The sequence below is a fragment of the Pavona decussata genome, unplaced genomic scaffold, assembly GCF_977016875.1.
Source record: "Pavona decussata unplaced genomic scaffold, jaPavDecu1.1 SCAFFOLD_145, whole genome shotgun sequence".
In the NCBI taxonomy this organism is placed as follows: Eukaryota; Metazoa; Cnidaria; class Anthozoa; order Scleractinia; family Agariciidae; genus Pavona; species Pavona decussata.
In genome coordinates, this window is record NW_028145558.1 from 516,386 (window position 1) to 536,795 (window position 20,410).

General features: G+C 38.7%; 3 protein-coding genes and 2 pseudogenes across 6 annotated transcripts in view; 3 read left to right on the forward strand and 2 right to left on the reverse strand.

Annotated features, from left to right (window-relative positions):
• The window catches only part of LOC146466314 (uncharacterized), a 119,292-nt gene that overhangs the window by 10,646 nt on the left and 88,236 nt on the right, over positions 1–20,410 (forward strand). Inside the window, exons 5-6 of one of the 3 annotated variants that reach the window (XR_014868034.1) lie at positions 1,518–1,718; positions 3,721–4,586. Coding sequence is in view for 2 of the 3 variants with exons in the window: in XM_085127453.1 (XP_084983579.1) it covers positions 1,518–1,718; positions 3,721–4,050 (531 nt within the window). In the remaining variant the exon portion in view is untranslated. Of the gene's footprint in view, positions 1–1,517; positions 1,719–3,720; positions 4,739–20,410 lie in introns of those variants that run through there. The other 2 variants (XM_085127453.1, XM_085127454.1) reach the window with 2 other exon arrangements.
• On the reverse strand, positions 8,659–10,021 carry LOC146466316 (uncharacterized; annotated as a pseudogene).
• Positions 10,594–11,679, forward strand: LOC146466317 (uncharacterized). Its single transcript, XM_085127476.1, has one exon. It carries the CDS (start codon positions 10,594–10,596, stop codon positions 11,668–11,670), a length of 1,077 nt encoding a protein of 358 aa, XP_084983602.1. The 3' UTR covers positions 11,671–11,679.
• LOC146466318 (uncharacterized) lies at positions 12,092–14,563 on the reverse strand. 2 transcript variants are annotated; one of them, XM_085127514.1, is made up of 2 exons: positions 14,195–14,563; positions 12,092–13,131 (listed from the first exon to the last, which is right to left on the reverse strand). In XM_085127514.1, the coding sequence occupies exons 1-2, from the start codon at positions 14,305–14,307 to the stop codon at positions 12,354–12,356; spliced, it is 891 nt and encodes a 296-aa protein (XP_084983640.1). In that variant the 5' UTR covers positions 14,308–14,563; the 3' UTR covers positions 12,092–12,353. The 2 variants fall into 2 exon arrangements, with proteins under 2 accessions (XP_084983640.1, XP_084983641.1); XM_085127515.1 differs by lacking the exon at positions 14,195–14,563 and adding an exon at positions 13,943–14,008.
• LOC146466319 (beta-1,4-galactosyltransferase galt-1-like) lies at positions 17,286–18,617 on the forward strand (annotated as a pseudogene).

Genomic DNA, 20,410 nt, shown 5'->3' on the forward strand with positions numbered 1-20,410 from the left:
GTTGTTAATTCTACATTCAGGATTTCAAAAATAGCACTCATATGCAGAAAGGAATCTGTTAGTTGATTTCAATAGTGTCATCAACAACATGCAATAAGTGCCCTGGAGAATTGTGTAGCATTCCAATACCAAACATGATAATAAGATTAAATTGAAATGGCATACCACTGAACTGGAAGTTGTTCCCCGCTTTCCCGTCAAATCCGCCATCCCCGTCATGTCCAGACACTTTTAACCACGGAGAATGGATTCCTGTGAAAAAAAAAAGCTCAGATTGAGCGGGTATACTGGGTTTACCGGGAACGACGGGGACAAACTTACAGTTACTCAGAATATAAATTCACTATTATTGATATACTTTTAATCTATTTAATATAACATATTTTATAACCGTAAGTATCTAACAGTATATTATAAATAATAACTAAATTATATTAAGATAACATGCAGTTAAACTGGAAGTTGTTCCCCGCTTTCCCGTCAAATCCGCCATCCCCGTCATGTCCAGACACTTTTAACCACGGTGAATGGATTCCCGTGAAAAGAAATGCTCAGATTGAGCGGGTATACTGGGTTTAACGGGAACAATGGGGACAAACTTACAGTTACTCAGAATATCAAGTCACTATCTTCGATATATTTTATGTAACACATTTTATAACTAGAAATTGTTCATCGCTTTTCCGTCGAGCCCGTCCTCCCAACAACATCCAAGTATTGTCAACAACGGGAATGGTAAAAAAGGCTGTACTTGCAGTAGCAATATTGGAACTGATGGTCTAAAGTGTTCCTAATGACTTAGGGGGCACGGTTGTTTTAATTAACAGGACAAGCTGTGCCAAATGACCAAAACAGGAACACAGTTCCCTTTAAGGCTGTTCCTCCGGTTTAGCGCCATTGCTTAGAAATAAGACCATTGGCGAAAAACAGAGCGCTTGTTTCGAGCAACGAAATGTTCCGAGTGTCAGATAAGAGTGTAAAGAATTTACTTCAGCTGTGGTTTCGAATTCTGTCGACTTTGAAAACCGATCACAACCGTTTTAAGAAAAAGGAACAAAATTTTTGGGGAATGGTGATGATGATGGTGGTGATGATAATGATGATGATGATGATGATGATGATGATGATGATGATGATGATGATGATGATGATGATGATGGTGATGATGATAATGATGATGATGATGATGATGATGATGATGATGATGATGGTGATGATGATAATGATGATAATGATGATGATGATGATGATGATGGTGATGATGATAATGATGATGATGATGATGATGATAATGATGATGATGATGATAATGATGATGATGATGATGATAATGATGATGATGATGATGATGATGATGATGATGATAATGATGATCATGATCATGAGGATGATTCCCTTGCACCAAGACGAGATTCTGATGTTTATCATAATGATGACGATGATGGGCTTGAATGACGCACTACAAACACTTTTTTAATTTGCTTTAATTTACTGAAATCTTATTTATTAATCAATAGGTAATCGGTGACAAGTCGGGTGCCTTTACTGCGGCAGCGATGATGAAAGGTGATGTGACAGACGCTGTGCGACGTTTGGAGAAGGAATCCGGTGCCAAAGTCAAGTTTATTCACGTCGTAAGAAATCCATTTGACAACATCGCTACCATGACGCTTCAACACAGCAAAATAAAAGCGCGGGAAGGAGACCATGAAGTAAAGGTATTACGAAAACGAACGAATTTTTTTGTTAAAGTAAACTTAAAAGGGCAATGATGGACAAAAGTCTGGGCACAATACAATGTTAAAGGGAACCTCCACTCTGACAACACACTTTGACGTTAAATTGTTGGAAATGTCTTAAATGTAAATTTTAGTTTGAAAAGTAGAAATAACATTCGAGTGTGCTAAACATCAAAAACGATTATCGTCTATTTTCGCTTTTAAATTTCCCGCGCGCCGCCATTTTTTATTTTGTGACGTCATACGGTTGCCGCTATTGTCAGTGAACAGAGGTTCTTTTGTGTGGAACAATTCAGCAACCGTATTACGTCATGAAATCCGCGAGCGATAATCAAATCCTGTTTTGTCCCACACAGAAATATTATTTCCATGATTTCCAACAACATAAAAATTAGATTGTATTTTCAACAGTTTAACGTTAATTTAATTCAACAGTGGAAGTTTCCTTTAAGCCCATGTGTCCAGGAGGGAGCTTAAAATTCCTCCTGGGTTTTCGTGGAATTGAGGGGGTGGGGAGGGGTGGGGAGAGCTTGTACACGCTGAAGTGTCCGTATTTTCAGGTGAGGAGAAGCAACTAGGCATCGTTGCTGTAGTTTTTCCGTACGGATGAATTGAAGCAAATGACCCGGATTTGAGGCTTACACGGTCTGATTTTCACTTTCTTGTTACGGGTTAGTTGACGATAAGTGTTAAGTTTAAAGGGACACAGTCACCTTTGTGACCGCGCTGACCTGGACACTAGTTTTGTCACTTTTGAAAAAACGTCCATTCAACCCGAAATCAAAAGTACCCGTCGAATACATCTAGAAATCCGCTTCAATCTTCCCAGCGTTCTATTGGATTTTCAATCTTTTACTGGAAACCTCTTTCTGAGTATGCTTTTGCTCATCGTATGGTATTATTTTATCATCTTTGGTTAAAAACAGTATGGATCACGTCTCCAACGGAACATGAAAAAAAAGAGGTGGGAAACGTGAAGGCGCCGGGAGGAAGAAATCGCCTGCGTTGACCAATATAATGAGAGAAATCAACCAAAACCACTGGAGAACAAATCTCCATTATATATATTTGGAAAAATCGCATTTTCTCAACCTGGCGAAAGCTTCGTCCGGAGGGAATCTTCGTAAACGATTCGAACTTCGCGTCATAGCTGCTTGGTTTGGAGCTCAGACGAAGACAAGCTTCGGTACACAGTCGATTATCTCCTCGACAAGGAAAACCTCTATTAGAACCATGTTTTCTACGGGTCAAGCAAGCGTTCTTGTTATGACATGGGTTTAGATCCTAAATTTAGATAACAGAGAAGTTGTAGAAACGAAATTATAATAAACGCAAAATATATGATTGAAAGCAGAAATAAAGCTTACCGGTAGTTTCGCTACAAAGTCTTTTTGCTACACTGCAGTTCAGGCGATTCGCTAATATTTGAATTGTGAAACGTAGAAACAGCTAAGATAATTTTTCACACGACCGGATACCGAAATAAACAATTAAATGATTCTTCGACTTCGAAGATATTCGTTGACGTTTGGCTTTCCCTGGACAAGTCCATCAGTAAATTTTCCATGGTAGCAAGAAAATGAGTGTTCTAATATGACATTAGGTCTATAATTGACTGGCAAACACTTCGACTCGACAAGGTTTGTTTAGATTTTTCAAAGGATGCGCTTCTCAGCGCGAGACTTGCGGATGAAGTGTGATATGCAAATTAGCTAATAAATGGTATCTAATGTGCATGTGCACCAGGTGACAGTGTCCCTTTAAAGTAAGTGTTACATTCTGAAACTTATTAACTTGTTGAGATGTTCAACCTCCTTCTGACGGATTGCGAAGTGTGCGCTCCATCAAATATATTTAAAGCACTTCAAAATCAAACCAACGCCCGCAGTCGCCCCCAATAGGGTCACCCTCGTTAAATAAAGATGACCTTATTGTCTTTAATTTTATAAGTTTTTTGGTTGATCTCTGATTGTCTCAACAGGTAGATGCCCCAGAAATAATCGACGATAAAACAAAGCAATACTTTGTCTTTGCCGAAGGAAGCAACAAGGCCAGGTTGGCTTTCCCTGGACAAGTGATCGACATACCGAGCATTGAAATAGTGAAACAGCCAGCGGAAACCCTCAGAAAAATATGCGCGTTCCTAGAAATTACGTGCTCGACGGACTATATCCAGGACTGCGCGGCCACCGTGGACCCCGTCCCTTCGATAACACGTGATTTCGTGGAATGGACTAAGGAACAGAAGGCGCGAATCTACGAACAAATGAAAAGATTTTCGTTTTTTAAGGATTATTCGTATGATAATTGAGGTTGCAATTTTCTTTTACTGTGTAAGTAGAATTAGCTTTAAAATATGAGAAGCAGTGTATACGTTTTTGTTTTCTGTGATATGGGCCTTATTTTAATTGTCAAAGTATCATTATAATTATTAAAAACTGGATCTTTGTATAATGCCATTCTAGGGATTTGACTGGCTTAGCGGCGATAGTAAACCGAGCCATTATACTATGCCTGAGAAATAGAGACCATTAAAGGGGACGCATAACGGGAATTTGGTGTTATATCAAAAACTCCAAAACATTTAATTATAAACAGAAACCTAAAAGTATTGCTCACATTTGATGTAAATTATCACCCTAGTGTACTAGACTATTGATGAGTGTGTCTGGCCACAGATGGACTGGGTTAGAATGGACTGCAACTTGATAAACGTTAGGCCAAACTGTTTTTAAGTTCTCGCATTTTCGTTTCCAAATATACCAGACAGGTCATGAGTTGTTCCTTTCAAGAATTCAGGTGATTTATTTTCTTGATGTTCTAGAATTATTTTGTAACGAAGTGAATGTGTTGTCGCACCATTTTCACGATAAAAGTTCAAAATCCCCATGATACTTCCCCTTTAAATTGTCTTCTGGTTGTTCTTGAAAAGAAAAATTAGCAATATGAAGAAATATGTCTCGATTGTTTTAATAAAACATTTTTTATCTATCATCTTATATCCAACACGCTCTCGTGGAACAATTGTTTTTTAGTTAATGACTTTTAATTCCATGGTTTTCCTATTTGTAAAATATTTTCTTTCCTTTGCTAGTGAAATTTTTATGGGGGAGGGGGGGGGGGGGGCATATTATGTCCGAAACTGTTTCCTGTGAGATTCCGCAAAGTGGATAAATGAACTCACATCACGTGAGAATCACGTCTTTTGCTCTTCACAGTCGCCATCTTGGATTTCTTAATTTCACAGAAAACCGTCCAACGTGGTTTAAAATTTATCAACGCAAATAAATAAGAAACGGAATGGCGTTAAAATGTAAAAGTTACGAGAATATACTTACAATATCACATAATAGTTTACAAAAAACAAAATTTGGGTTTTACGGGCTGACAAAAGCATCTTGCCATTGAAACATGAAGATACATGACCAATCAGTTATTCCTATTACAAAACGTTTTAAATAGTTGACGCGGACACTTTGAGCATCCTTCCTCCCCTAACCTCCAGGCTTAGCAGTAAAATCCAGGATTGAATTAAATACCTTTTTCCAGAATAATTAATCGCGGGATTGTAGGTGTTCCTGAAAGCAGATTCATCCCTTGATTTACTATACTTGGCCTGTACTCAGAAAAAAAAAGGAACCCGGTCAGACAGGGTATTTGCATACTGCGGGCGCGTGCAAAGTCCGCGAAACAGCAATCTCGTACTGAGAGTTCTCAGGCTCTTTGGCCAGCGGTTGGTCGCCAGGAGAGACTCTGGGGAAATGGAATTTTATTTAATTTTTTGGATTGGATGCTCCGTAACGGCCTGCATTATTTTACCGCAGAAATCCTGCGGTAATAAAATTCCAGCACCCCAGAGTCTCTCCTGGCGACCAACCGCTGGCCAAAGAGCCAGAAGACTCTGGGTACGAGATTGGCCAAACCGGATAAATCCGCGAAACTGAAAACTGAGGGGTTGTACAAAACTTGCACTTTAGCAAGCTCCATCATGGTGTTTATTTATATGCTTACTCAACATTGAAACCTTATAGTATTTGATAGTTTTAGCTAAATAAAAAGCGTACTTCTTGGTAAAGACTTTTGTGATTTGACTAGAGGAAAACGGAAAGGAAAATCATGAATCAGTGCAAAGTGATGTTAGCCCTGTGAAGGAAGATGTAGGCACACCCCGATAATCGAATCGGTGAGTTCATCTATCCTCCATTTTTAGCCATCGTGATGAATCTGTTCATTGCATCTGGATAATATTTGATACTGTGATTTCAGAGAAACACTCATGTGGAGAAATAGTGGACACGAAGGGGCGGTGTTAATTTTTGAAGCTTTCTTTTCCTGCCAATCAAAGAACGTGAAGTCTTGCCCGCGATTGGCTGAATCTCTTGACGTCAGGCCAAATATTGATTTCGATACGGCGGCCAAAAGAACTCGAGGGTAGCATTGTGATGCTTCTTTTAGAGCGCTGGGCAACCTTTCTACAGACGATTTTAGACCGGAGCGAAAGCGAATGCGGAAAAAATTGAAGAAAGCCGATATTTTAAAGTGGAGAGGATTATCACGAGTCGAGAAGGCCGTTTTGTAATCTGGTTTGCTTGACTCTCGATGCGTGACCAGCCGATAAGAACTCTGTTTGACTGTTTCGAATTGCGAGTTCGTACGAGACCTGATCGCCTGAAACAGCCTTTTCCTTAAGATAATTCAGTTTGTTCGAAGGAATTCCTCCATTAATCAAGAGATCAATGTATTCTGAGAAGGGGAAATGTCCGACATATTGACTTGAGCAAAAAAATTTACATCACTAGAAGAATTGTTGTCACGCTAGCTGTTTTCATATTCTCCACAGACCTTTTTCATAAATGGCGGCCGATAAATTATTCTTTTGTTTTCTTGAAAATTAGCCTTACTAGCCTCGTCAGCATGTGCAAAATTCAAAAGAATTTTTGCTCTGAAATGAGGTTAGTAGGGCTAATTAACATATATTGAAAAGAATAATAAATCGGCCGCCATTTATGAAAAAGGTCTATTCCATTTCTCATTTTGCGCTAAATTTATAGTCCCAGTCTAACTCGGTTTTAAAAAATAAGAGCCTGGGAAACAAAACAAGAGGCTACTAAGCTATTTAAAAAACAAACATGGCCAACACAGGTGAAGAGAAGAGCTGCGAGGTAAAACTTTGTTTCGCTCGATAGTCGCGATTCCGGACACGCTTGACCAGTGCAAGTCACCGAAATTGAAGCGAAAATATGTCCCAAAACCGTGGCAGGTTTTTATTTCAGAGGATTTTTGTTAATTGTGGCTCGAAAAGCATCGATCAGAGAGGGCAAAACATATGCAACTTTTTAAATTCGTCTCCAACTGTCCCTGGAAATTGGACGAAAAACGACCTTGCTTCGGCGAAGTTACAGACAACATGTCGACCATTCTTTCGTTCTGAGACGACTTGCTTTTCCCCAAAAACCGTGATCGGTATATATTTCAGCGTCCTAATTTTTACAGCAATACTAAGGCAACTTAACATAATTACTGGAGGAGATGCAACTTTATGTAATTTTTAATGGATCTGAAGGTAAGAGTCGCTTTTATATTTTAGTTCATACAAAGTCTTTACCGAAAACAAGCATCGATTATTGTGTTACGCAATCTTAATCCCCACGCATTGCGCCTGCGTGTCCAAAATTTCTCCACATAAGAGCTTCGATATTTTTACGACATCATAGATCTTTCCCCAAGGCTTTGGATTGAACTCTCTCATGAAATAACAAATGTCTCCCTCAGGTTCGTTTTTAAAATTACACTCAAGACTTCCCTTTTTAAACAAGTGTTTATATTGCTCTTTTATCAATGATGCCTTTTTGATTATTTTATATTTTGTTGTTTTTAGCTTGTCGAATATTCACTTTTTCGCTGATTTTTTAATCAGTTAATTCAGTAGCAATTGCTGGGAGCCTCCAGGCGAGCAACAACACTATTACTGATGATATCCCTGCGTTTGCCTGATAATAATGGCAGCTAGATCTTGATTTGAACAATTTTTGTTAGTCAAGATGGATGATTTTGAACATGCGTGTGCCTTGCGGTGTCATCATAACTTTTATGCGCGCGCTGCTTCGCCCGTTGCCTCGCCTTCGTTCAAAAAACATTGCTTGGATCTTCAAAATTCAAGGTAAGTGTACATGCATGTTAATATTCGCTAATTAATCCTGCCAAATTCAAACATATTTGTTGCTGGAAGCATTCGTCACCGTTATTATGATTTGCAATCACGGAGAACCCATTCAGTATAATTACTGTTTGAAATTATTGTTATTGTTAGTAAGGTGCAATCAGGAAGAACTCATAATTCTATCCATACAGTAGATTTACTGTTTGAAATTATTCGAATTACTGTAGTTTAAAATCGCGAAGAACTCATATTTGTATCCATTTAGAAGATTTAATATTTAACAATTAGATTATTTGCTCGAAATTTCTATGAGATGATAGTTGATGAGAACGAAGCCCGAATCAACTATCACGCATATAAATTGAGAGCGAATAATCTAATTGTTTTAGTATAAGTCTACTATCCTATTTGGGGCTCAGATCTTTTCTGTGTCCTCTTATGGTCGATTCTTTACATCTCAATTTATTTCCTTTATAATAAGTCTGCTAGTCGTTCAAAGCTTAACAACAAGACAGGTTCACGTTTTTATTGAAATGTGATATAAATAGGTCACACCATGCGCAGTGACATCATGGTGATGGTGCAGTGACAACTGCGCCACATTGCATTGGCTTCTGTGTGTGCGCCTTTGCATTTCATTCAAGATTTTATAAACTGTCATTCTCTCGAAACTGAAACGAGGAGCCGAGTTTTTTGTTGTAAAATGACAATCAAGCATATACTGACGTAAACGTTCCCTTTGGAAACCACCTTTTTAATCTAGAAAACGTAAATGAGTAGAAATTTATGGAAAGTTGAACACAGTTTAGCGAAAAAGTTGTTGTTTACAATGGACACCGTGCAACCATGGAAGCTGAACGACTGTGGAAGATGGGCGTTTGACTGGTGATAAACTTGGGATGCAACGGCAGAAGAAGAGCTGGATGGGTTATTCTCGTTCTGAATTTGGAGCTAAACATTGGAGCGATTCTGAATAGCTAGTGGCTGGCGTGATGGCTCTTCTCCGGAGACGAAGCTAAACTCAAAATATTCGACATGTCCTCCTTCTGGAGGAAGGATGCCTTTGCGTTCTACGATTCAATCAAGCTGTCCGATTTGTGACCTGTCACTGCCTCGATGTGTCTTGCCTCCACATTGCTATCTGATAACACGGTTACTGCCGTAGCTCTCACACAGTCGTTGGTAAGATGTGGAGTGATTCCAGCTGCCTTACTCATAGTTTTCATCATATTGGCGAGTGTGGATTCAACGACTGGTGAATTACAATATCACAGGGTTACATTCTCAGTTTCCTCGGTCGTTGGAACAGGCAGTCCAATTTGGGATTGAGATGCTTAATGAAATTCTCAATTGTTTTTACTGGGCAGCGACTGGAATTGATTACTTCAAGCATCTTTCCATCGGATTCGTCTGTTGAATCGTTGAGTCCCCCTTTGTAAGTTTTGGTGGACATCGGAGTATTCCTTCGGAATTCATAATAGCGTCTTCCTTGGGGAGTAGTCTGCAGAACCAGCATCTCTTTGGTAAGTTTTGGTTGATTTTCTCGTCCTATTTTTCCAAAGTGAAGGGTCAAGTAGAACCAAGCCGTTCGCAGTAGTTGCGAGTGATCTTTTGTGTTGGCGTCGTCAAGCTGACCGCTTGTGAACAATTCTTGCATTTGTTCGCTGGTTATTGGGTTTTTATCACCACAGGACCTACTTTCCCTTCTTTCATCATGTTTTTGCAAATAGCGTTCAGCGTTTGGTTGGCCTTTGCAAATGTAAAATCACCGATAATTGATCAGAGCTTGTTGTGAGGCGGCTGCTTTAAATACCGGTCAATCGCACCGCGAATCGCTCGCAAGGAAGAAACTTCGAATTCCCTTCCATTTTTTTGCGTTACAGATGCATAAAAAACTTGCAAACATTTATTTAGCTCTTCTTCTGACTGCTCTTAAGTAGGGACGGTGAATTTCTGTTGGCTTGCGAACCATTCTAAAATTTATTTACAAAAAAATGTGTCAGTGAAACGCAACTTTGGATGTTTTCAAAATTATAAAATTGCCGACTTTAAAAGTGTAAATGAAGAATATATTTATTTAACTCTTGTTTTAACTCCTTTTCTTACCGTGAAAAATCTTCATTCCGTGTTTGGTTGCAATTTTTGTTTTTTCTGGAATTGCCTCGACTAATAAATTATCTTAATGCTCTTCACACACACTTCTAAAACGCGAAGAAGTGACCGCCATTTTGTTGACGATCGCACAGTTTCAAGCTACTCACTCTACTCACTATCTACAACAGAATAGATAGTGAGTATCGTAACCAATAAGAGAACAGTATTCGTGATAGAACGTTTGTAGATTTATACTTATTTCAATTATTGCTATAGTTGAGGTGCCAATCGCGAATAGCTCATATTTGTATCCATCCAGAAGATTTACTATTTGAAATTAGAGACTTTACGCAACGACGACGGGATGGCTTCACGACGGGGTTCGCGACAGAAAGTGACTAGGTCGACAAACTCAGTCCGTCGACTGTCGAGTTGCGTTACGCAACGATGGATGCTTGGTTTTGGCGCGAAATGCAAATCACTCATTTCGGCGGGAAAATGTCGAGTTTATCGGCGACGAGGCCCGCCTTGACTTGTCTTGTGTTTATATTTGATCGACTAATGATTTAACAACCTGTATTCCTGCTCTTGATATACGGTATGCCTCCTCTAAGAGAAGTTAGAGATATCTTGCTTTTTGCTCAGAGTGATAAGTTGATAAACGATGAAGAATTTTTGCTTTTGTACGATTTAAACAAGTCAAACAACCTTGATCTACCGTATTGGAGTTACGACCAGTTTGACCTTGATCTGCTAACGGACGATGAATGCAAGTCGGAATTCAGATTCCTCAAGAACGACGTTTACCGTCTTGCTGAAGTGATGCATGTTCCAGATGAAATAAGATGCTATAATCGTGTTGTTGTGGACGGAATTGAAGCTCTTTGTATTTTTCTTAAACGATTTGCATACCCATGTAGATATTCGGATATGCTGCCAAGATTTGCAAGACCCGTGCCACAAATTTGCATGATATCGAACCAAATGATGAACTTCATTTATCAAACACAAAACCACCGTTTACGAAGTTTTAACCAGCCATGGCTTTCTCAGGCCAATCTTCAGAATTATGCCGATGTAATTCATGCTAAAGGAGCTCCGCTTCAAAACTGTTGGGGTTTTATCGATGGAACGGTTAGGCCAGTTTCTAGGCCTGGGAAAAACCAAAGAGTTCTGTACAACGGACACAAGAGGGTCCACGCCATAAAATTTCAGTCCGTTGCCGCCCCAAATGGATTGATAGCTAACCTGTATGGTCCAGTTGAAGGGAGACGACATGACAGTGGTATGTTAGTAGAGTCTGCTTTACTTGGCGAATTGCAACGCCACTCATTTTCCCCTGTTGGTCAACCCTTATGTGTATATGCGGATCCGGCTTACCCCTTAAATATACACCTTCTAGGACCATTCAAAGGTGCCAGGATTACCCCTCTACAGAATGAATACAACAGTGCAATGAGCAGTGTTAGAACATCAGTAGAGTGGGTTTTCGGAGACATTATAAATTACTTCGCTTTTATGGATTTCAAGAAGAACTTGAATATTCGTTTAAGTGCAGTTGGCAAAATGTACATGGTGTGTGCCCTGCTGACGAATGCCCGCACATGTCTTTACCAGTCCGTAACATCGTCGTATTTTGGCTTGGATCCACCTACGTTGGAAGCGTATTTCCAGTGAAATCGAGTATTGGATAAAAACTTTGAGCTGTGTTTAACAGTTGTTGCGTTTAGTTAGTCCTGTTGCTGCTTACAATTTAAAATTAATTGGCCATTTCTTTAAACCCTTACCCATTTCAAGCCAAAATAGATGAATTTCCCGACGAAATTCATACCATGTTTCAGGCTAGCTAGCTAGCAAAAACCAAATTCTGACCATATGTCTACCTTCAGACCTTGAACACGTTGTAATCAACTACATCTCATTTTAGCCATAGGTATGTCCCCCAAATTAGTTTAGCCTGAGTAACCGCTCCGTTAGAGAAGGGAGATTCGCGTGTGGAGCGGTTCACTCTGGCTAAACTAATTTGGGGGACATACCTTGAAAGCTTATAAAGGGGAGTACCCCAGGGGATGCTGTTGTAATAACCAAGGCAATATACTTCATGTCAGCATCAGACATTTATTGCTAAAAATGTTATAATAAAGAGAGGAAACAACTATTAAAGAAACATTGAACTTTTGCTTTAGTGTTACAAATGACGTTGATAAAAGGAAAGGGTGTCCACCAACTTTCAACTAAGTATAATTGCAAAACTTTTCTCAAATTTATAAAACCTATAGAGAAACAACTGCCTTGCTCTAACACAACATTTTACTGACGAAAACATTGTCAGTCAGTAAAAAACCAGTTAATTCAATTTTCTAACTGTTTTTCATGTTTTGCATCATCTGCATCATCATCATCATAAACTGGTTGTTTTGTTGTTGCTGCTGTTGTTGCAGCTCCGTTTGCTGTTGCAGTTGCCTCTGCATGGACTGCTGCATACTGCTGAAAGCCTCTATCATGCCGGCCTGTTGTTGCCTCATGTTTCTTTGCTCATTTAGTTGTTCTTCTTGCATTTGTTTCTGCATTTCCAACTCCTTCTTCTTTACTACCAACTCTTGATCTGATTTATCTTTGGGATACGCAAGCGTATCTGTACCTGAAAGCCGGTGTTTTTTAAACTTCGCTCCTTCTGTTTCCTCTTCTTCGCCATTTAAAGCCTTTCTCTTTTTGGTTTCTGCGAAAGTTTCTAGAGATTCCTGGCGCATCTCTTCGGCTGTTTTCCTGTCTTTCTCAACCTTTTCCTTTTTATCCGAGTCTTCAGTGGTGTGCTTCTTCTCAAACTCCTTTTCTTTCTCGATGATCTCCTCCAATGCTGCTTCAACTGGGGTCAGCTCGGGAGGCGCTATACCGGAACCATTTTCCTCCTCTCTCATCTTTTGAAGGAAGTGGGACTTAAGCATCTTGTAACGCTCTCGAACAGCTCTCTGGTCAACATTCATGTTAAGAGACTTGATTTGTTTTAAGTCATCAGCAACTTGCGACCATGCGTTTCCACTCTCTTTTGTCCTTGGTCGAAATCTAAACGGTTCCATTAGAATGATTTGCTTACAGAGGGCTTCGTCCTTTTCGGGCGTCCAAGTCATAGGCGATGCCCTGAATGAAAAGTAAAACAGTAAATTGGAAGGTATTTAGTTTTTATAAACCTCAGCATTGGAGAGCGTTGTCCATATACCCTTATACTGGCTAAAATCACGGTTATGAGCCCTGGGAGGGAGAGGAGGTGGGGTGCTCTCACTATAATTTTTAATCACCATATATACAAGCAATTTTCTTCTTCACACCTACTCAGCAAATCCCCTAAGGGAGTGTTCATCATTATGGGGGGCGGGGGCTGGCAAATGGGAGGGGGGGAAGTGAAGTTTACTCTCACTAGGTGAATGATCATCTTCTTGGGGGGGGGGGGGGGGGTTCAGAAAAGTTTTTACTTTCATGATGGGGGAGGCGAAAAAAGTTTTCCTTCATCGTTGAGGGGGGTCCAAAAAGTTTTCAACGTTACGCTTTCCCATTAGCCAGCCCCCCTCCCCGTAAATAATGAACACTCCCTACTATGCGCACTGTTAAGACCAACTTGTTCTTGCTTTATGCTCAAAAATTACGTTTTTCACAAATTACGTTTCACCACCTGATTACACAAACTGAATAAGCCGGGATGCAATCAAACTATAGGGCCCTTTATAAGAGAGAAAATAGTCCGTGGATAAATAAGCCACGTATTATTTTAGCCGCGAACCTGCTCGTAAAAACAGGCTTTATGTGTGTTTGGCACAAAACACACTGGATGTATATGTAAATCAAATAATCTGAATAATCTACTGAAAATAGATACACGATGCTGGTGTAAAACGCAATGTTTATCAGTACATTTACAGTTACACTAGTTGTGACAAGATGAAATAAGGCTCACCTTTTCTTCTTCGTTGAATTTGTGGCTGCTACCAGCTGTACTTCTGGTTCAGCTGCTGCTGCTGCACTATTTTCTATGGAGATAATTTAAATCACAAGGTTGATCAAGTTTAGCTTCCAAACAATTGCAAGAAAGCATTAAACGTGTAGCCTTATAAAACAAACACCGAATATACAACAGCTTTCACCTTCACTAAGCTTAATTATAGGAAAAAATACGAACGTTTCATGGGTTTAAAATCGTTTAACTTACGTTTGAAGACCTTCGGAGAATCTTCGAAGAGTCCGCCCGCGTGCTTTCTGAGTAGTGTAAACAAAATGAAGAAAAATATAGCTCAACCCGGTCAAAATAGGCTGCAAATCCATCAGCTTCAAAAAAAGATGAAAAGGAATGTCGATGGAGCGCTAAATTAATCGAAAATAACATACTTCGACCTATATACTCACCTTTTAAAACACCAGTTGATCAACGTTCACTAGTCGACGTGAAAACAGGCGAACTGAAGTCGTGGACGGGAGCACGACGGCCTTCACGCATGAAGGCGTTCACGATTACGCATGCGCATGACCTAATTTTGGCGCGAACACCGTGGTGACAGTCTCCCGTCGTCGTTGCGTAAAGTGCTTATTATTGTTATAGTTGAGGTGCCAATCGCGAATAGCTCATATTTCTCTGATGTTTCGATTTAACAATTAGATTATGAGCTCGAGATTTCTATCGCGTGATAGTGGATGAGGGCGAAGCCCGAATCAACTATCACGCATAGAAATCGAGAGCGAATAATCTAATTGTTTTAGTATGAATCTACTAGTTGTTCAAAACTAAACAAGTAAATTATCTATTTCCTCATCGCAGACACTTCGAAAACGCGACGAAGCGGCCGCCATTTTGTTGAAAACCGCCACTCACTATCTATTACAGAATAGAAAGCGAGTAGGGTAGCCAATCAGAGAATGGCATTCGTGATAGAACACTAGTAGATTTATACTAAAGAGTGTTAGCCCTTCGTTAGAGCGAACCTGGCCCATGTCGAAGGGCTTTGCTTTGACGAAGGGCTAACGCTAGACAAGTTAGCACTCGAATCTCTTTGCTTTGGTAAACTAACCTTATCAACTCTGTTGATAAAACCATATATTCGTTTAGTACACTAATGTTCACGTCTCCAGCGTTTTCCATTCCAAGATATTCAAAAGCACTTCTTTGGCAATTAGAATGCTAATTTCACAATAAAGATACCAAAAACACGATAAGAAGTCAATTCGCATTAAAAATTCTACATGAGCCTGGGATAATTGAACCCGAAAGATACGTTTCCCTTGGGCTTATTTACTTGATAAAACAGCCTTCATAAGCACTTTATTGTCAAGATATGGCGCTGAAACTTAAAGCATTTTCCTTGAACTAAAAACGAAAGGCTTCTCTACCTAGTTTCTTTCTTCTGTTTCTTTCGGCATTTCGCGTTGTTCTTAGGAAGAGATAACGTTTTAAGTACAAAATTCATCAATAATTACTTGCGGTGCTTGATGATGAGGATGATTATGTTGATGTGTCGTCTTTAATCTTTAAAATCACTAACTATTGTTAATTAAACTTAATATTCGCTTTTCTTCTTGTTCTTGTTTTCCGGACCCCTTTTATTATACAGCTATTTCAATTAACGTTGTCGGATTAAAATCAAGCTAAAAGACAAGACCGCAATGTTTTGTGGGATTATTTTTTATGAATAATTTCATCAAAATCATCCCTGCACGTGCAGGTCATTGTACTGCTAATTACAACCTATTGTTTTCTCCAGGCATGACTGATTTGATGAATTTATTCATAAAAATCCCACGTAAACTTTCGGTCGTGTCTTTTAGCTTCATGCTTTGAACCGACAACGTTAGTTGAAATGACTGTATATGCGTATATATATGTATGTGTCATTATGTGTATTCGACCTATTTATTTAATTTTGTCTAATCTAGTTGCTTAAGGACGGTGCCTACTAATACTGCAGTATTTTTGTGCGGCTTATGACTATTTGGGAAAAGCAGATCTTAGCAAGGCCTATTGGAATCCAAAAAGAAAATTGGGGGTAACCACGCTTCTTTCAGAGATAATTAAGCAATAATATCTCCAAAAAACGCCAAAATATAAAGCAATGTATGGGATTTTTTCCTAAATTGAAGCTTAATTATCTCTGAAAAATGCATGGTTACCCCCAATTTTCTTTTGAGATACCAAAAGCATTTGGCAAGTTCTGCTTTCTCCGTATAGTTTTAAACCGCACAAAAATATTCCTGTATTAGAAGGCACCACCCATAGGAAACACGAGTATCTCGAGATGCGCAGAACGTATGCGCAGTAACAATAGTAGGCACCGTCCTTAAAAGAACGAATGCGTGTACTTATCTACTTACTTATATCTATATTTACTAATTTATTTTAATTTAATTCATGTTTGTAATAATTATTAAGTTACACAGCCCGCCTCGATAAGCTCTGCTATATGCGGGCTGTGTATTCCTGTAAAAGATATAAATATATTAAATAAAGTTGTTGTTGTTGTTGTTCTTGTTGTATTCAGAAGCGAACAGCATTAATTAAAAATGTGGTATATATCTAATTGAAGCAATTGTTTAATTAGTTTACCGTGTCAGTTGCTGAGCAATTTTTTGGGTCTAGAAGGCAATGTCTTTTGATGATAGTAAACTCATCTCAACCGTTTTCTTTCTGATAACTTATAACCACATTAAGGAAAACGCATCACAAACCACAATCTTTGAAAATTAAAACAACCTTGTGTCCTTTTCGGCAAGAAATCATGCTTAATTTCGAATGGCTCCACGTTTCTTGGGAAATGCTTGCTTTCCCTAACAATTCTATCTCCTTTTGGCTCTTCAAAGACACGTGAAATTTATTTTGGACCCCCTCACGACAATACCAAGCCATATTTGACGACTCAAAAATAAACAGCACCTTGGAAATACAACGCCTTGAAATTTTGTATCAATACGAAACATTTATGAAGTGCAGTTCGCAAGAAAATGAGTAACAAATACACTAATAATCGGATCAAAATTTTTTGTGGGCAAAGGTGGCCGTAGACAGGCAATTTTTTATGAACCAGCTTTTAACGTTAAAGCTGGAGTTTTTAGCTGAAGTCTTGTTTTCGGGTTCAAAGAAGAAGGTTTTACGTTAACGAGTTTAGTTTGCAAAACTATGACAGCGTACTCATGGGAAATTTTTATTGTCAAATGAGACACAATTTGATCAAATTTACATGTTAATTTGCGCGTTAAAATATGACTGGAACAGGTTATTATTTCTTCTTAGTCGAAATCGGCCCCATTGTTTCATGATGCTGTGCAAACGAAACCTGGTGATTGCGATATTTATTCTCTATGCCGTGGCATTTATTTTGTCATATCACCGGCCAGAATTCCAGCGCTACATTATGAGAGCGTTGATGATAAAGAGGGGAAGTGATACAGACAGCGGAAGACCGTCTTGTCTAAGTACTGCAAAAACGCCATTCTTCATTGAGGTCGAGAGAGGCACCCTCCTTTATTCAGCCTGGTTTGATGATCGCGAAGAACGTAACTACATTCGGATTTTACTAATGACTTGGCGCCGACAAAATCGTCCGCCTCTGTCTTGTCGTTTCCATAGCGGATCGGATGCAAATACCTCAACGAGTGTCACTTCGACATATTACGAAATTAACAAAAAGTACAGCAGATTTCGCTATGGCCTCTTCGTTGTTTCTTGTGCTCTCCAGGACGAGTTGACCACAACGCCATGTTTTGTGGAAATTTCGATAAAACTGTCCCCAAAAAAACGAAGCAACGTTGTTGTCTTACCAGTTGGGAATACCAAGAGACAGCAAAGAGCTGTGGGTACGTTTAGAACAGAATACGGAATCTGTGTTCCTCCCTTACATGGTAATATATCAGCCATCTCGTTCATCAAATTTTTGGAACTTTCGCAAATGTAAGGAGCATCGCACTTTACGTTTTACGACTTTGAGACCTCTGACAACGTGAGGAAGGTTTTAAATTATTACGTAGACAAAGGATTGGCACAGGTTCTTCCGTGGAAATTACCCCCGTATATCAGAGAAGAAGATGTTCATTATTATGGGCAACTTTTTGCTATAGAGGAATGTTTGTTCCGAAGAATGAACGACTTTAAATTTTTGGCTTTCAACGACTTAGATGAATTCATTGTTCCACTTCAGCATGAAAGCATGATTTCTTTGCTTCATAGCATTCATAGAGAAGAGCATTGTGGTCATTGCTTTAAAAGTGCAAAATTTCCCCTATCCGGAGGTGAAGTTGAATCTTCGTGGCCAGTAACTCAAAACGTTTTTACTCGCAAACAAAAAGCAGATGAGACTCGCCCTAAATGCGTGGTTGATCCACAAAGAGTTTTTGAGCAAGGAGTGCATTACATTAAGAACCCGCTGAAAAACAAATACTTCGTTGACAACGTGGGATGGGAAGTAGGCCGGGTTTTTCATTACAGAGAATGTCCAAAATCATTCAAGGGGGATTCAGTGGAAGTGGACAATACTATGCAGAGATACGGTGAAGAATTAAAACAAAAGATTGAAAAGATAAAAGATACCATTGGTTTGAAACCGGCCAGTTGGGAGACCGATAAAAACGTTTTCGTCCAAAGCAAAAAATGATGGCGAAATGATTGAATGTTGTGTGATAATTAGACTGATACGGCGAGTGCTCTATCTCTATCCTGAATAATCGAATTGCAATGGTTTAGCTCAGTTCTTGTACACTACATAACTATGTTTCACGGAATGAGTTTTAGGACAAACCCGTCCGCCCTGTGCTGAAATGTTCATTTTGAGTAGGATCTCTTATTTTGTGTGTTTAACGATGGTGTTTTTAGTGCCATATAGGGCATTTCGACAAAATTTGGTTTGGCTCGTTTAAGTGCGCAATACTTTTAAATGCCTCTTGTTGAAAGCTATGCAATGATAGGACAGGCATCATTGACATGAACCGTGCAATTCTAAAGCTTCAAATTGGCAATTGGGATTGAGCAATCAGTCTCTAGAGGTACAAGATCAAACCACGAACTGATGCGCAGGAGCGAGAGCAAACGTAACCCGTAGATGCATCCGAATTGATAAATATAATCATAGATGTAATCTCAAAAAAACCTGACTACCTTAAATTATGATTCAACTACAAGAAGTGCAAAGAAGTGCTTAAGCAATTTGTTCGATCTTAGAGAAAGAAAATATTTTTACCTTAACAAGGTATTGTTGAAAGAGCTTCTTTAAAAAGTACTTCAAATTGAAAATTCCTTAAAACAATAATCTACAACAGTTGCCTGGGGCGCTTTCCATTCCATCAAAAAAATCCGAAAATTCCGGGTGAGGAATGGAATGGAACAGAAATTTTCCAGAATAAAATTTCGTCGGAATTTTGGATATACCTCACGAGGTTGTTCTAATGTTTCGGAAAATTGCAACAACTGCAAATTGCCGTTCCTTTCGTCCATTTCTACTCGGGTCCAGATCCTCCGACATAATTTTACTCTGTTATTTCGGTTGATGCGCAAAACTATTGAATGGAACGGGTTTTTGTTTTCAAGTTGGTTGCGGTTAATCGCAAAATACCGTTAAATCAGAACGTTTGGCAGAGTGAAAAGAGCCCCAAGTGAGGAAATAGTTCTTGGAGCACTTGCTTGTGAAGTGTAAATGTTATTGCAATTATTATTATTATTATTATTGCTATTATTATTATTATTATTATTATTACTATTATTGTTATTATTATTATTATTATTATTATTATTATTATTATTATTATAAATAGCTCTTGTATTTCAAAACCTCGATACGTGAAGGTTCGACTGAAATTGAAGGAGTCCTTAATAATAATAATAATAATAATAATAATAATAATAATAATAATAATAATAATAATAATAATAATAATAATAATAATAATAATAATAAAAAACTACCGAATTGTCAAATCAAATAAACAAGGCAATTCTGAAGGGAAATTAATAAAGATAGGTACATTTACAACCTGAGCGGTAACAAGGAATATTTATGCAGTAACTCATCGATCAACGTTTCGAAAAGCGCCTAAAACAATAGCCCTTATTCACTCTATATGCCTAGAACAACGAGGTATTCTCAAGAGCCGATCGATCCTTTGTGTTCCAGTGTGAATATGACCAAGTCAAAAAAGAGACTGCTCCTTAGAGAATGGTCACATGATCTGTAACGAGGTAACACTGACTGTTTCGTGCCATTACCAAACTACATGATGTGAGTTCGAATTACCTAAACAAAACAACAGAAATACATGCTACATATACAAAAGTAATATTAATGATGAGAGAACCGAAAGAACTGGCAAATAAGAGATGTAAAAAAGTAAAAATATATCAGTACTTACATTTTGTCCTTAAAGTAAATAACTGAAAGGCGTTAATCACAAACTT

What these genes read in the sequence shown, in the direction of transcription:
- LOC146466317 (XM_085127476.1), top strand. Translation starts at nt 10,594, where the DNA reads ATGCCTCCTCTAAGAGAAGTTAGAGATATCTTGCTTTTTGCTCAGAGT.
- LOC146466318 (XM_085127514.1), bottom strand. Translation starts at nt 14,307, where the DNA reads ATGGATTTGCAGCCTATTTTGACCGGGTTGAGCTATATTTTTCTTCAT. An exon ending in TTCTCCGAAGGTCTTCAAAC is followed by an intron (nt 13,132 to 14,194) that starts GTAAGTTAAACG and finishes CTTTTCATTCAG; the next exon opens with GGCATCGCCTATGACTTGGA.